General features: G+C 39.9%; 1 protein-coding gene across 2 annotated transcripts in view; it reads right to left on the bottom strand.

The window, feature by feature from the left end:
* Positions 1-17166, bottom strand: part of MYO1E (myosin IE) — a 74378-nt gene that overhangs the window by 30310 nt on the left and 26902 nt on the right. For both annotated transcript variants that reach the window (XM_066196621.1, XM_066196623.1), the window contains exons 2-8: positions 14611-14754; positions 11914-12003; positions 10938-11032; positions 5038-5125; positions 3334-3423; positions 2416-2547; positions 994-1128 (exon numbers count right to left, since the gene is read on the bottom strand). In XM_066196621.1, coding sequence (XP_066052718.1) covers positions 994-1128; positions 2416-2547; positions 3334-3423; positions 5038-5125; positions 10938-11032; positions 11914-12003; positions 14611-14754 — 774 coding nt within the window. The remainder of the gene's footprint in view (positions 1-993; positions 1129-2415; positions 2548-3333; positions 3424-5037; positions 5126-10937; positions 11033-11913; positions 12004-14610; positions 14755-17166) is intronic.

Here is a 17166-nt window from a genome sequence, read left to right as displayed (position 1 = left end):
TGAAGTTTCAAAGGGTACCAGATGTCCCTTTAAACAGCATTTCTGTATTTTTTAAATTAAATTCAGAAGCATCTACACTTTTTAGAAGATGTATTAACAAAATAAGTTCCAGAAAAAATAAACACCTGCTTTTAAGTGTCACACTAAAAAGAAATTGTTTCATTGCAAATTGGGAAACAATGAACCTAAGAGACAATGATTTTATTCCTTTTACACAGTCAGCTTACCCACCAAGACTAAGAATTGTGAAGCTGTACTGAATGACTGTAAGAAGCAGCCCACTGTCTGGCTTAGGCTGTGAATTTCAGCCACTTACTAGAAACCCAGCACCCCTGGGTTTTGGAGCTCAGAATACATGACAATTTACAGAATGTCTTCTCAACAAACTGTTTTTCTAAAATACCAAATAAGCTCCAATACAACAGTAACAATTATTTTTTAGGCTTTTAAATGTGCTACATATATAAATGTGCCTATACACCTACTTTAAATAGTAAATTCCTAAGAACAGGACACCAGCAGTTGGCAGGTCACACAATGAACTGGCAGCAATGCTGGATAAAGATCCCTGATCTGTGCTTTCACACTCCCTTTCTCCAGCTTTTCAGCTGTACTGTTTTAAATAAGCATGGAAGGGCAGCCAGCACTGGGAATTCAGCTAAAGCAGGGCACTCTTTTATAATTTTCTTCTAATGCAAGTTCTTCGCTGGGTTTGCATTTTCGCATTTTTCATACTACAGATTATTTGTACAAGTTAAATTTCATTAAATTTGTACCCTTCTGAAAAAGAACAAACTGAAAATCACCAGGCCTTTCTACAAAACCTGTCTTCAGGGTTAACATACCTCCTCCTCAAGGCAAAATACAACTAGAGTAAGTTGTATCTACATTTATTTCTCATTCCTACATCAATAGACCAACATCTTTCTTAAAAATGAACAGTGAAACGAACATACATCCACCACTACGTACATCATATGGTAAAGAACTCACCAGTGTTTCTTGGAAATCTGATTTGTCATTGATGTCATCGACTTTGTAGGACCCAGAGAGACTCAGATAGTTATAGTAGTCCATACTGGTAATGCCAAGGCTGCTCTTCTGCTCTGAGGAGGCTCCTTCAATTAGCTGCAGAATAAAAACCCCCAAATTAGGTATCACCCAACAACCTCCAGCAGAAACGAGCAGGTCAGAAAGAGGTGACTGAGCCTGAAATTACTGGGAGAGATATGGCTGGTGCTATGCCAGGGATGGATGTATCCTTCCTACCTTCTGGTAATTGCTTAATCCAAAAGACCAGGCTCTCAGTCTCATTCCCACAAATGGTTTAGTTCTACCTTCACAACTGAAAAATGGTTAAAAATGTGACTTCCTAGAGTGCCTTCCTTTACCTTTAACCTTTACAAAAAGGCAAAGTGGGTTTTCCGATCCACAATGTGTTCCCTAAATCCTCAGGAGCAACGTGTTTTCCACACTTACTGCAAGGCAGGCAGAGTTGACAGCACAGTCAGAAAGCATCACCTGTGGCTCTCACCTTGTCCTTGAGAACAAGGACCCTGAACATTCCCCAGACCCAGGCAAAGGCCATGCCATCGTGCACAGACATGGCTGCACCAGGGAGGAACAAACCTCAAAACAGCTGTCAAAACCCCATGGTCTTTAACCCTTGTGTCAAAAAACCTCTCCAGGCCACAGGAAAAGCAGCAGGACAGGGCAAATCGTACATATACCTCGGAAAAGGAGAACACACCACTCCTGGAGCAATTCCAGTGCCAACTCAGCTTTCCCTCCTGCCAGTGGCACTTCTACTATACATGAAGCTGGCTACAGTCACTTACAAAGTTCTGTCTTGGCCCTAGTTTTGTAGAGCAGCACTCCAGCAGGTGAGGACTATGCACATCAAAGACAAGTGGAGGCCAGTAAAGTCTTTTTAAACACAAAAAAGGGGGATATTTGGACAATGTAACAAAGAGTATTATCATAGCTATCTCAGAAAAATAAACTGAGAATCAAATTTCTCTTTCACAGGAAGTATAGGCCAATACAGATATATATAAACTGGCCTCTCTCTCTCTCTCTCTCTCTGTATGTATAGGCCAGTTTAAAAAGAAATCTGCTGAGAAGTTCTCGTTTTCTATTATATTCTCCAAGACTTTTTTCCATTTGGGAGTTCACAATGAATTTCCAAGCAAGGCTTTGAAATGCTGCAGTATTCTGTTCTGGAGCTGAAAGGCAGCCAGGCAGGTCTATGGCAGATGGTGTCTCACCATGCTGTTGAGCTTCCCAGCAGAGAGCAGGTTACCTCTGCAGTGTGCACTCAAATCTCACTGCTTTGAGAACAACTTTTCAATCAAATGGAGAAAACAGGTCCTAGAATACTTTACATAACTCAAAAAGAACTTAGACACTTCTGACCTGGTAAAAAATGTGAAAACTCCTCTCTCCAGGATTCCTCATTACAACTCGAGATTTTTCCAGTAGGAAGTTGGAGATTTTCCCTCCATCTGGTTCTCCACCTGGGCTAAACTGTATTTCAAAGTATTTCCCCTGCAAGAAATAATTCAAGCTGTTAGATGATTAGTAAATGTAAATTCAAAATTGTGCATTTGTACTGTATTCCAAGCAAGGTTACAAAGACATTTCATCCTTATGGACACCTCAAGGTACAACCTAAGCTTAGACTCTTGAACCACCATGTCTTTTCTGCATTTATACAGCTCGACATTAACACATCCCATGGTAATGCAAATGCAGAGAGGAGATCAGTGGCTTCTCTTACTGCTGAGACTCTTGCTTAGTATACAGGAAACCACAAGGCTCACCTATACAGCCAGACAGTTCAACAGACTGACAGCAGCAAACTGTCCTGCCTGGAAGCAAAGCAAAGCCACGATCCCTTGCTTTCAGGGAGACACCAACTACATTAACACTCCTGTTAGCCAAGGAACACGTCTCAAACTTTTAAAGCCTATGTGCTACTTTTTAAAATGGAATTGTGGTGTGCAATTTAGTCAGCAGTCATTTCATGAGATTATCTTGACCCTTCTGGAATGACAGGCTGAAGGTAATTCCTGCCTACTGCCTGTATAACACTAGAAAAGGCTGCAGCCTTGGCACTTCAAAAGCTGTAGCCAGTACGTATAGAGCAAGAAATGCACAACCTATACAGAACGAAACAGAAGCCTCTGACATCTCCCACTGTTTGAAACACACTTTATATCTCATTCAGATTGACTTCTCCTCTAGTAAATTAATATTATACCCTGGAATACAGTCTCTGTAACAGCACAGAAGGTGGAAGAGTAAAGTCATCTCGAAGGTACAGGGACTTACAAATCTGCTGGAGTTGTTGTTCCGAACAGTTTTTGCATTCCCAAAAGCCTCCAGTAAAGGGTTGGATTGTAGAATAATATCTTTAACATGCTAAATTTTAGGAAACAAAAGAAATGCAAATTCAGAAATAGATATTTTTGAAGTCCTTACAGATTTTCTAAAAAAAAACCCCATGACATATAAATTATATATTAGAAAGGCAAGATTTCCTGCATCTGTAAAAAATTCTCTTGATCATATAAGGAACAGAATCCAACAATTTTTCTTCCAGACCTTTTAGTTCCTGTTTTTTAGGAAAATCCTACAGAATTAAACAAAATGCCTGAGGCTAAAACCTGGTTCTTCTGTACACTGTTCTGCCAAGCAACACGGCCGATAAATTGATCTGGTTTTTCCATTATCTTCATTTTAAACCACACTTACACATGAGCATTTCATTTTTGGGGGGATCTGGAACCACAACCAATGAAGTCAGAGCAGCATGAAATTTAGGAATCTGCAACTGCCTCAGCACTCTGTTTTGGGATCACTGATAATGCTATCCAGTCGTCTTAGAAAGCAAAGTAATGTGTTACTATTGTCTCTTTATCTGGTCCTGGGAGCCTGAATCATGGAGAAGACATCAGCTTTGGAAAAAACCCAATGCATGCTGGGTTGTGAAAGGAAGATGGAATTTTATTTCAAAAGAAACGCTCAAGACAACCTACCAACCTCACCAACCCTAACTCTGTAATTACTAAGAGTATTTTTCAATTTTGTACAAAAAGCTGGAATCTTTTAAACAAAACATTTACTTGTTATTGTATTTACTACAAAAAAACCCACAATGCATTCTCTCTGGATCATTCTCTTGGTTACTGAGTTATTCCCTGCAATGGTCCCAGTGTCACTGTTGCACAAAACTATGCAGAAAGAACACATTCAACATCAGAGGCTGCAATAAAGTAGAAATTACAGTAAGCACTTAACAGGAAAGGACTGGTAAAAGCAGCCACCACCTGCCAGTGCCTGTCAGTGAAGGACTGGCACTGAAATGTCATTAAGGGAATTTTTATGGCTATTTCGCTCAATTAGCTTTACTCTGTAGTAGAACAGACATCAACAGTATAGTTACTAACAAAAGCAACTATATGTTCTTCAGGCAGCTTTCACACCCCCTAATTTTGCCTAGGTAATCTCATAAAACAAGAAGATGCTTTTGCTGTGCCTCTTTGATGTATACACGCAAATTAGAAACATAAAGGAAGCAAGAGAAACCCAAAAAGCCAGGTCAATTTTTAATAAAATGCCAACACAGAGGGAAAAAAACCACATATTTACTAAAAGGATTGATTGCTGTTCTTAATCTGGTTTAGAACAATTAAAGTACCTCTTACCATTTAACTGAAAAACCAAACCAAACAAACAGAAAGACAAAACCCATCCATGCTGCAGATGCAATTCAGCATAAGGGCTACAGCACCTGGAGCAGAGCAGACCCTGACCCTGTGCCTGTCCCTGCCTGGGCTCCCATGCAGCACCCTGCAGGTGAGCAAAGCTGCCCAGGGCTCTCTGCTCTGGGGCTCACGTGTTCCTGGCTGCTCATCCCCAAGATAAAAAGAGTCTCTTATCTGTCGGTGTCTGCCCCACCACCCTTTGTCATTCCACTCTCAAGTGAATCTTTAGACTAAGCTTATGCCTCAGTACTACTTTTTATCAACTCACCTGTACTTTAGGACCACCTCCTGAAATTTTGGAGATATAACTCATGATATATTTAGCAGCTACAGTCTTTCCAGCACCACTTTCCCCACTACAGAAAAAGAAACACAAAAATGTACATGTTAGTGTTAGTTTTTACGTAACTCTGCAGTGGGGTAATTTGAAGTTCATCTTGTCCAACCAAGGTGAGGTACCTTAATTAAATACACCACTTTCAGACTGAGTAACCTGGTAATATAGACTGGGATCTAGTGTGGTAGCACCATACTTGGACACGTTTGTGAGTACAGAACTCTGAATTCACCATCTTGCATGGGCACCAGAACTTCTGTGAGACACCAAGGTCAGAAAATACATTGAGAAATGTCTACCCAAAAAAAGATGCTCAAAAGAGAATTTGTGTGTTAAAGACTCAATTCCCACCTCCATTTAGGGGGATTTCAGGTCTTGACACAAAAATTAATTTGAAAATCTGAGCTGTGCATGGCATACCAGACACCTACTTCATTTTAGTAGTTTTTTGTTTTAGGTGTTCCTGAATAAAATAATGAGGCATTATTAATCACATCCTGAATGACGGAAGAACTACCTTCCTGTTCCTATGCCTCTTGACACAGGGTACAAGAAGTCTTAATATCCCGTACTAGCCCTCACAATTCCTTCCTTCCTTCCTTTATAATACTTCACTTCAATGGTGAATGGTGTTTACAACATCAGCAGCTTTGCCTTCTTGCAATCAGTAAGTTTCTCAAGAGGCAAAGAAGACTGGCATGCCAGACAATCCAACCTCCCTTCACTTCATCCCTCAAAGCTTCTTCCCTTCATTTCAACAGAATTCCTCCAGACTTCGTAAACCGTGGTGCGAGCTCTGACCTTAATGCACTTCCCGTGACCTGGACAACTACACCAAAGCAAAAAGAACAGCACACAGATGTTGGTTCAATGTCACAAAAAGAGCTAAAATAGTTTTCTCTTTTGTGAAAATCTGTCTATCTTTAAACTCCTGAGTAATTTCAGTGAACGTTGTTGACTCTTCTATCCTGCGCCCACTTGTTCCTGGATATGGATCAAATGCACATCTTTTCCTGCACAAATTTTAGCTACAGCTGCCAAAGAAACATCAGCATGTCCTGTACAGGAAAGGGACTCACTGAGAATGAGCAACTCAGAGCTCTTTATCAGCATGACTAACAGACACATTTTTAAAAGTTTCATTCTGGAGAAACTCCCCAAAGTGCCAAGCTGCAAATGTAATTTTACATCTTTTAAAGCTTCCGAACAATACAGAAATACCACAAGGCTCTTTTTAATTATTTTCCCAGAAATCCAGAAATGTTTTCATGCTTTTGTCTTCTCCGGACTACAGTTTTACAGAACAAACTGAAAACTTGAAAGGGTGAAAAAGTACTTACTGAGCATCCATCTGAGCACAGACCATGATGATTATTATTATTCTGAGTCACCTTTCCCCAACAATCAAAAAAGCCTGTATTATGCATATCTACGACGTTCACAGGACAGAGTTTGCTGAATGGCAAACTGCTTTTAAGAGTTCAAATCATGAGTAGTTCAATAATTAAAATAACATTTCTTCAAAATCTGCTGGCAGTAAATTTGTTCTTCCTGTTGTAAAACCAGACAAACCAACTGAACTTGAATCATACTCTGAGCTTACAAATTGCAGTTTTCAACTGAGTACAGGGGAGGATCCAGGGCCAAACACTGAATCTGATCAGGTATTTAGCACACAGTAAAAACGTAACACATTTCTGTAAGATTTTCTTCAATGCATCCATTGTTCTTCTTCTCCTTGCTCAAATTAAGTGTGGCTTGTATTTCTTACTCCACAGTGTCTACCACAGAACTGACCTGGAGATATAAAGCTCTATTTTATTGTTAGCCTCTGTTTCAATATAAATGGTCCTTTCTCGTAAATTAATTTGGCCAGATGACTGCCTTTCAGAGTTTGCTTTAGATTTATGCATGCATACACTGTTTTCCAGTTTTAGGTTTTTATTGATCAAAGCCCAGCAAATTGTTCCAATTAAACTCGAATAAAACAAGAAGATGCATTATTTATGAACCAAAGTAGCTTTATCTGATGGGATGCTATCCTGCCCCCAGTAAAACTCAGGTATTCAAATGGAACAGAGAAACTGTGGCATTCCTGCCAAATGGTTCTCATGCAGCTGCTTCATATAAATCTTATTGCTCTGCTGCTATTAAAACTATTTTAAGAACATTCAGGAATCATCTAACTTGGTAGTTTGAAGTAGGTTTGATGGAGGTTTTTAGAGCTTGAAAAAAAATCTTAAAATGGCTTAGAGTGGATTGTGGTATAGACAATTTTCTCAGAGACTTTTCCTGCTAAAAATAAAACTAGCACATAGTCTCAATCACTAACAAAAATCACAATGCCTTGAAAGACATATTGTTTCTTCTAGCATTATCTGCCACTTCAGAAAAATGACATTTTCTTCCACAAAGTCAATTAATACTTAGCTGAAATCAGAGCTACAAACACAGAAGGAAATTTTTTTGCTCCTTGCTTCCTTCCCAGAGGAAACAATCAGTAATTAGAGAAGCAAGATCCGATACACAGCACCATCCCTCCCTCTAAAATTAATTTTCTGAGTGCCATTTAATATGGTATCCATGGCTGTAGAACAATACAAGTGATGCTCATCCGCATTGCCAGGACAATGCAGACATTTTAATACCAAATATTTATAAAGAACTCTTGGATCTGCCAGTAAAGAACACTGTATATGTAAAATACTCTGCTGTGTTTGGATAAGTTTTTTAGTTTGTTTACACAGAAAATTTAATTTCTGCAATTATGTTCAGAGAAACCTCAATAGCATGATTTCAGTGAAGTATTTTTCTCTTCTGAATCAGAGCTTTAACCTAACTTTTCTTACAGTGTTAGACTACAGTGTTTCTACCACTTCCTTATTAAAATTCAGCCATATTTCCAGTCAGGCTCTCTCCAGACGTTTTAGAATGATCAGTCATTTGAGTCTTCTGGAAAGCTGAGACACAGAAGCTGACTAGAAATCTCATACTGAATTTTGAACTTAATAGATTTAAGATAGACATGAGCTGTTCACTAAAAGCAGTTCGGGTGGTAAATGATCTTTTCGTTGACACACATTTGTAGTATATAAGATGTACTGTATTTTCAGATATGCAGTCTTCATACACTGCTTTCCTGGACTCAAATGTTGCCACACAAATGGCAAATGTAATCTAAAACTACGAACAAGAAAAACTGCTTTAAAGCAACAACAACATCTCCTGGCAGGGATCACAGAATCCAAGGGAAAATAAAGTCCTCAGCTTTATAGAAAGGGAAAAACGTAACAACACTATGAAGAAATGCATTTATTGCTACATAACAGAAAAACACTAATCATAACCTCAGCTCTCTCAAAGAAATGACAGTGATAGCCCAAAAGGAACTAAAAGCCACGAGAGACAATTCTTCATAATTAAAATCTTGACTGGACAACTCCTTGCTGATAGTTTGGAAGGGCTGCCATGTCACACAAGGGAGAAATGCCAACAGTCTGTTTTAATTGCCACTGATGAGCTTAGTTCAAGAAAGGTCTAAATTAAATGTCGTGCCTCAGTAAAACATAACCTGAACGAGAAATAAAGTCCAGTGTAGTCATGTTACTCCTGTGAGGAAACTTGCTCTGCACTTCTGCCCGTGCACACAGAGCCAGGGAAGAGCTGGGGGCACTGCTCCCACCTAAGCACACCCTGCTCCTGGGCTCAGCCCAGCCCGGAGGCAGCCCATGAATAACCTCATTGTTTATTTACTCTGCAGCAGCCGCGCAAAGCAGCTCAGCTATGATTAGACTTGTGCACATGTAATTTTCTTAATACATATGCAAACATGCTGGAATTACTTAGCTAATGAAAAAGCCTTCCTTGGCCTTGGAAAGGTTGTTTGGTAACTGGTTTTCTTTTTAAATTAGTATTATCATATGAAAAGAGATTATTTTTGGTTGCCACCTATCTAGACTTTCAGAGAATTGCATTTTCTTTTGGATCTGCTGTCCCAGTTCATTCGCTGACTTTTGAAGAGGATGAGTTTTTCTATCGGTGTCCAAACACATCTGGAATTAATGTCCAGGTAAAAGGTGTTCTGCCTGCACTAGGGAGACTCCTTCACCTGCCTGAAACACACATCTAGTCTGTGGAATGCATGGCCCCTCCCAGGTTTGGAGGCAGACGCCACATCTGCCCAAAGCACACAGACACACAGTGGGAGGACACAGCAGGTGTGCACCTGCCCCCTCCCCACCATCCCTCCGTCTCCACTCCTGAGGCTCCACATACAAGAGGCCAGACTTTGCCTTTGTGACCTGGCTGCGAACCAGTGTCCTAAAAAATCTAAAACCATAATGAAAACTACTTGTAAGTCTAGTCCACAGTTTCTACAGTGTTTGTAGTAAAAAGATCAAAGGAAAAATAAATGTGTAGGAAAGGAAAAAAGTCTCTGAAATGCCCCTTGCAAACATGATCCTTCTTGTTTCAGTTTTGCAGTAGATTTCAATTAACACCTGCAGACTCTGAATAGGCTGTGCACACACTGAGAGAAGTTTCACTCTGCACATACAAAATGCATATTCCAAAAAGCATTCAAGTATCATCCAGAGTTCAAATACAAGAATTCTCATGTAAAATTAAAACTCCAAGTTTGTATCTCCGATCTGCATCTCAGCTCTCTCACAATGTGACTCTCTGCATGCACTGCACTATGGGGCACAGCACAGCATCAAAAAATAGGGTTTTCATTCACAATCCACAACAGCTCAAAGATTTTCACTGCAAGTTTAGCTTCATGTGAAACATCCCACTCTCTGGGATGTTGCTTTATGCCAAAAGCAAAATCCCAATTTTACCCACTCCTAACAGGTCTCAATTTGACTACACGTGCCTAGTAAACTTCAGCACAGCAATAGGCATCAGTTTTCCAAAGAGAAAGACTGAGCCCAGGGAACAACTCCGCCATCCCAGTGCCAGGCAGGAGAGCTCTGGGATTTTGTTTCCTGTGTCCCGGGGGCCCAGGAGCAGGGAGGGCCTCCCTGGACCCAGCAAACTGTTACCACCTGCTTGGCCTTCCCGGGTGTAAAATCCCTGCACTGCCCTGGGAGGCTCCACTCTGCTCTGGGATGGGTGGAGGGCAGCTCCAGGTGCTCTGCACTGAACCTCCCCAGCAGCCCTCTCAGAAGGGAAGGCAGAAGGGGCAGAGGGCCCCAGCTGCAGGATCCTGCAGTTCTTGCTCTCCACACGTTTTCTTTTATCACACACCACCTATAAAACCCAAAACCCACAGATGAGAACAAAGTGTAACTCTGGTCCCAAAATCCAAAATTTAAGTGACTTTGATTGTCACTTAAATAATGCCTGTCATTAAAAAAGTTGAGTAATAATTCTACAGTGAATTCCATCGCTTAATAATTAAAATAGATTAATAGTGAAGATAAAATTAATTTCCCAATATCTCTTGCCTTTTGTCTCTGAGTGAATGCAAGTAAATTTCCAAAAGGAACAAAAGACCATGATGAATGCAGTCCATGTGGGATTGCTGGATTTAACAGTATCTGGCTGCACAGCTGTTAATCCAGCCCCCTCATGTAGTCATTCAAACTGTTGTAATTTTGGTATTGGACAAGAAGCTGGCTGGGTGAGTAAGAGACTTCTTGTGGTTAAGCTATCATCAGGATTTTACTGGAAAACAAAAAGGAAAGTCAGAAAATCCTTAGCTATCCCAGAAAATCCCAAAACATGAATGTGGACAGAAGATTTTTAATGATATAATAAACTTTTCTGCTTCTTCAAGTTAAAACACCATAAGAAGATAAAGTATTTTTTACCAATCTTTTTCTTACCTAATAATGACACACTGATTTTCTCTGTCAATAATCATGTTTCTGTACATGCTGTCCGCAAGGGCATAAATATGTGGTGGGTTTTCATACTGTGCCTACGAGGGGAAAGAAAGAATAATTTTTCAAGACAGGATTAAAATGCAAAAAGAGCAAAATAAATTTGTATTTAAATTGCAAGATTTTATTTCTCTGGAAAAAAAAATATTCTGAATAGCACTTTACAGTGAATTTGCCCCAAGAATTCTTTGGTACATTCAATAAAAACAAACCAAAGTCTCTAGACTTTGTTAGTGAACTTTCTCTAATCCATAATTTTCTCCTAGAAATACCCTGTTCTAAAAATGGCTTCTGCTGGAAATGTAATACTTGTCCAAAGGAAACTCACACCATTTAAGCAAACCTATCCCACCAGTGCCCATGTGCTAACAGTGCTCTCCCCCAGCAGCACGCAGAGCCTGTGCCTTGGGTCCCATTTTCATCCACTGGGCCATCCAAACCCAACAGCTTCCCCAAGTGGACATGTCCAACTCAAGCAGGAAATTGAATTTTATGTCCCTAACGTTCTTGTGCTGACTCACTCTTCAAGCTGAATTTTCAAAAGTGGCATCTAATTTTGGCACCTCATTTTTTTATTGTTCTTGTCCAGTTAGAGTTCTGAAATCACAGTCTCCAAATCCACTAATGGCCATTTTGTGCATATGACAGCTTAAAAACTGCCTTTGCAGGAGCAGGGACATGTCAAGGAGAGATACCTAATATGGATTAGAGCTAATCAATACAAGTATTTTCTTTAAATACTGATCTTACATTGCAGGGAGTTCAATTTGAAGACTCAGCTTATGGCAATGACTATCTGCCAAGTTCTCCCAGGCCAGCACAATGCTAGCAAACAAACGTTTCCAAGTGTTATAAACTGTGTAGAAAAATATTTCCAAGCCCCTGAATAGTGCGCAATATTTTAGACTCTTTTACTTACTGCTCCTTGGTACATTTCAATTTCCTTTTCTCCAAAATATGGCATTTGCTTGAAAGGATTCACAGAGATTAATACAGAGCCAATGTACGTCTGCATTCAAAAGAAGTTAAGGTAACAACTGTTTCATAGAGTAAGATCTTACTACTAGTGACAAAGAACTTTTCCACCTATTACATAATACTTCAAATAATAGTAAAAAACACCACAGCTTGCAACAATTGTTCATAAAAATTAAATTAGCAGGCTTACAAGACTATAAACATACCATTCAATTGGAATATTTTTGTATTATCTTATTTTAGGACGAGCTAAGTACAGAAACATGTATTAAAGGCCAAAGCATGACACACCTCGAATAAAAATACAGAAAGGAAATGGCACATTTCAACTGGTTTTAGTCCTTTGTAACTGAAGAGGTCATACTGTTAGTATTAGAAAATATTGGTTTGACCTTTGCAGAATACAGTGCAGTGACACATTCTGATCTCACAGGACAGTGCTGAGCAAGCAGAGCTGGGTGGAAACAGCCACTGCTGAGCTAAATCAGACAATTACTCAGCTGCATGCACTGGGGGTGCTGGGGGAATTGGGTAATTCAGTCTGCGGTGTTATTTTATGAGTGAAAGTATTAACAGTCCCTCAGAGTCCTTCTCCTGAAGGCTGCCCTGTACCAAGACACTCAATTTCAAGCCATTATTAGATTTTTTGCAACATTTTTAATATAGCATTTCATCATTCTGCATTCAGCTGCACATGCTCGGCATTTTAAATACTTCATAAACCTTTGGAACCACAGCTGCAGCGTACACATTACCTGACAGCAATTCACAGCTATCAGTATCACTTTTCATTGAGCTGGGAGTTAGCAATGAGCCCACACCTATAGGTCCCAGATGTTGTACTGCAGGTTCCATTAACAATCTGGAATTGTTCACAGGAAAACTTGCTATCTAAGCTTTCTGTACAAAGTAGGAGAATTAACAAATCTATCCCGCTGGATTGTCCTCTGTAGGAATCTCCTACTGTGGTGCCAAGGCAAGGTAACATGTTAGAGAAGAACTGAAACTCAATGAACATCATTTCTGTAATATTAATTTGCAATGCTTTCTTCATACATATCTAATTTAATTCAAAAAGAGTGACAACATCTGGGTCTTGGATATAATAGATCAATTACTCATTGTGTCAGTATAAACACTTGAAGTGACAGTGTTCTGTTGGTAAACAATAGCAGCATTTTCTGGGATGATTCCGTCATCTCTGTACAATGTAGAACCGAGAAATGCTCATTCATGGGTGGCCACACAAACAATTCAAATATTCAAGAGACAATCTTCATCTTGAATGAAAAGCCTTCACAGAACTGCAAAAGGAGTCCTTCTCCCTACATGAGGTAAGACTGATCCCTCAGTGTGACCACTAGTCCCCTTGGAAAACACCCTTACGCCAGCTCCAGCAGAAAGATCAGCTCCATTTACTGTCACTGTTTTCATAAAAAAGAAAAAGCAAAAACCTTTTTCCTGCACAGAGCACTGAAGTTTCTCTGCACACACTGCAAGGAGCACGCAGCGCTCCATGGGCCAAAAGCACTCCTGTTCCTACCAGGAAGGATTCTACAGCTTGTCCCTGCGCTACAGTCTGGCAAATGCTGTGAAACTTCATCATGCTCCTATAAAGCAATTTTAGTCAGTGTGGTACTTCAGTGAACAGAGGATCCAAACCCACGTTCATACATGTATTAGAAACCTCTGCAGTTCGTGATGGAAACAACTGCAACATGAACTTTCCTCTACCAGTCCTTGCTAAATTGAGCTGCTACACAGCTCTTTACCATCTGAATGTATGGAAACAGCCAGGTCTTGTATTTCCTCCCCTTTCTGCTAAAATATGTTAAACTCTTCAAGGACACTATTCTCCAAATACAACTAGAAAGTTTGAAACCTGGCTAAAGCAGAAGGAACAGCAAAATTTTCTAGTACATAATCACTGACTAGAATTTACCAAATTCATTACTGCAGCTCACATTACATTGTGAAAGCTGAAAATTAAATAGTGACTATTCTTATCTTAAGGAATTGCTTTAACATGAATTTTTTTTTTTAAAAAGCAAGCCTTGGGTACTGAAGTCTGTTCTTCCTGTTAGGTTGCATGTTCAGGTATTAAATTTTCTCATTTTCATTAATCATAGAAAAAAATTTAAGTGAGAACACTGAAGATTTACAGATGTTGACACATTCATCTGTTTCCATCATCCCATGATTCACAGTATTAATAATTTTGGAATAAGTTGTAAACGGCGTTATGTCACAGAAGAAATGCTATTTTGAAAGCATTACAATTTTGGAGGTATAGAAAACAACAAATCAGTAAATGTACACACACCTAGAACCTATTAATTCTTGCTCTCAGAAGTAGCATTACCTCAGGAGGCTTCAGGGGTCAGGTGAATGTATAAATATATGGAGGTACAATCTTCTTCAACATATTAAAAAGAATACCTTAAAATATTTTTTGTTATCCTATTTTCAACCCTCATAATCAGCTGAGTTTTCAAAGGCTTCTCTGTTATCTCAGGTCAAGTGCCACATACAATGTTCAGCATCCTCGAGTAATCTGCTTAAAGAGAATATGTACATATAATTAGTGTCACACTGACTCAGCAAGGCCACGGGGCCCCACAAAACCAACAAAGGATACAAAAATATAATCATCCATGTATCGTTTCTTCAGGTTCTCCACTATGGAATCCTCAGTGATTTTGGAGAGCAGGACCATATCGTCCACTCCGCTGTGCTTGACATTGTGGCTCTGCCAGTGGTATCTGTAGTGCCCTTTGCTGCCCTGCAGGAAAGCACAATGAACATCACAAAGGTTACTACATTTCTCATCAGCATTAAGTAACTGAAAACCATTATTCGAATTCCAACTTCCCAAATGTTTTTCTTTCACTGAATTCTCTTCTTTGATCCAGGCACTCTGTGAAAGCATACATAAATAGGGTCAGCTGACTTGCCTCTCCACTGTTAAAGAAGTGCACTGCCCTCCAAAACTAGAAGGTAATTCCATGGGGTTTTGTGACCACCTACACACAGAACAGATTTCAGATGGCAGACATTTTTAAATCTAGTAGAAAAACACCCCAATTATTCCAACTGAGATGCAGCTATTGGAAGCTAAGGATGCAAAAATTACACTCCTACATTGTAACTATTAGCAGTGAGGATAATTACCATCACCACAGTGCATTCCTCATTCTTTATAGTCTTCTAAGTCAAAGCTGCACATAAGCTGTTACTGGGAGGGAAGCTGTGAGCCTGCTGCAGTTAAGTATTCAGGGATGTTCTGCAAATTATGTACCCCAGCTTGTCGGCTGCATGTCTTCACAGACCCTTTTGATCTGTTAGTCACCATGCTTCAGTGACATCTAAATAGATACTCTCCCCACATCAGAGACTACTATTTCAGGATGCTACTAAAACATGTGACATTTCATGCTGTACCGCTTGAAATCAAAATCTGTTTTTCTTCCAGCTGATCTGAACAGTAGTTTGGTTCCATGGATACACCCACAAACAGATTTAAATCCAGTCAACATCAAGGCTATTAATTCAGCTATAAATCTGCTCTCCAAACCCAAACCTATTTTCCGTAGCCTGGCAGACAATGTTAATGGGGTTCTGATCTCTTCCTGTTTTCTACTTAATTTTTGCTTACACAATACTGAAATTAGTGATGCTGGAATTACCACATTTAACACTGAGAGGTGATCAAGTATGCTGTCAAGGAAGATGCGGCAAACAAAATGCCAATTCTGCAGATTCCCCTTATTCTTTAATGCTACAATTTGTAACAATGTGATTTAACTACAATGCTCTGTTGTACTTCATCTGGGATCAAGTCACATTCACCGGAATAGAAGCAATTTATTATTATAAAGTATATGCACAATTTTATTCTGCAAACATTTTACAGATTAAAGAAGAAAATTTAGGCACTCTGCAGCACACTTCAGCTGCACTGGTATTTGGAAATGGGACATCAGCAACTTAGAGAGGAGCAACTTTGGTGTGTACACAGTTCTGCAGGAGCAAATGACCCACTCAACTGTGCTAACACCAAGTGCTACACCAGGCCTACAGCTTGGCTTCACGTCAACTGACATAAAAGACCAACTGGATTTTTACCTCGAGGTAAATTCATTTCCACTAAACCCTGCTACTGCAGACAGCACAGAAGCTGTAGGCTTTATGTGTGTTTTCTCTTAAGTCTCCAGTCATTGCTACTCTGATGCAGATCCATTACCAGTGGAGAACAGTTGCAAACTTATATCAAAAGAATGCTTTCAAATACAGTACTGCAGAGGTAAAAATGTCTGAAAACACAATCTCAGCAATTTGCTTGAACATCCACAAGTGTACATGAGTTTCTACAAATAGCTTAGTTTGTGTGAACCTTGTCAATTTTCTATCTGTACAAGGGAAGTGGTCATCAGGAAGCACTGAGACAACAAAGAATCAGTTTTTTAATTGTCATAAAACATATGACTGAAAATATTAGTTGAAGCCTGGGTTTTTGGAGAAAACAGAAGTCCAATGGAGAAGCATAATTTCCTTCAGTATATTCATCAGCCATTTGTGATATTACACTTGGAAAAAGGATCTGGCAGGATAGACAAAAAGGTATAGTATCAACATAAATATGGATAATTAGATTGTTCACAAAGCTATACAGGATGTGGTTTAGTATCAGATAATGGAGTAAGCCACAGAAAACGTGTAAGAAATGAGACTGGGAAAACAATCAAGCCTCCCTTTGGAAGCCATGGCATCAGAGCCAGCGAGCTCAATGAGCACAAAGCTTGCAAAGCCATGGGATACATGGAAAATGTGCACACTGTCTGCAAAACAGCAGCTTTATGCAAGTCACTGATGTTGCTGACTGTGATAAAGCCACACACAGGACCAGGCCAAAGGGCTCTTCCCCAAAAGCACTGGGAGCCAGCAGGGAAGCAAGAGGACAGAGCCAGGGCAGCCCAGCTCCCCTGAGAGCAGCTCTGCCCCGCGCTCCTGCCCAGCTCTAACCACAGCAGCAAGCAAAGTGACCCACACGACCACGGACACTGCAAACCGTGCGCAGAGGTTTGACAAAAAGGCAGCAGCCTGAACACCCAATAAAGCAGTGGCACAGAAGACAGCTGAGAGTCATGGCAGTAAGTAGTGCCATCACATTAAAACTGTAACTCAATTTAAATGG

This window comes from Chamaea fasciata, unplaced genomic scaffold (assembly GCF_029207755.1).
Source record: "Chamaea fasciata isolate MVZ Bird 193981 ecotype frontalis unplaced genomic scaffold, bChaFas1.0.hap1 SCAF_14, whole genome shotgun sequence".
Classification (NCBI taxonomy): domain Eukaryota; kingdom Metazoa; phylum Chordata; class Aves; order Passeriformes; family Sylviidae; genus Chamaea; species Chamaea fasciata.
The sequence above is the reverse complement of the archived record's forward strand: the minus strand, read 5'-3'. Positions and strand labels throughout refer to the sequence as shown.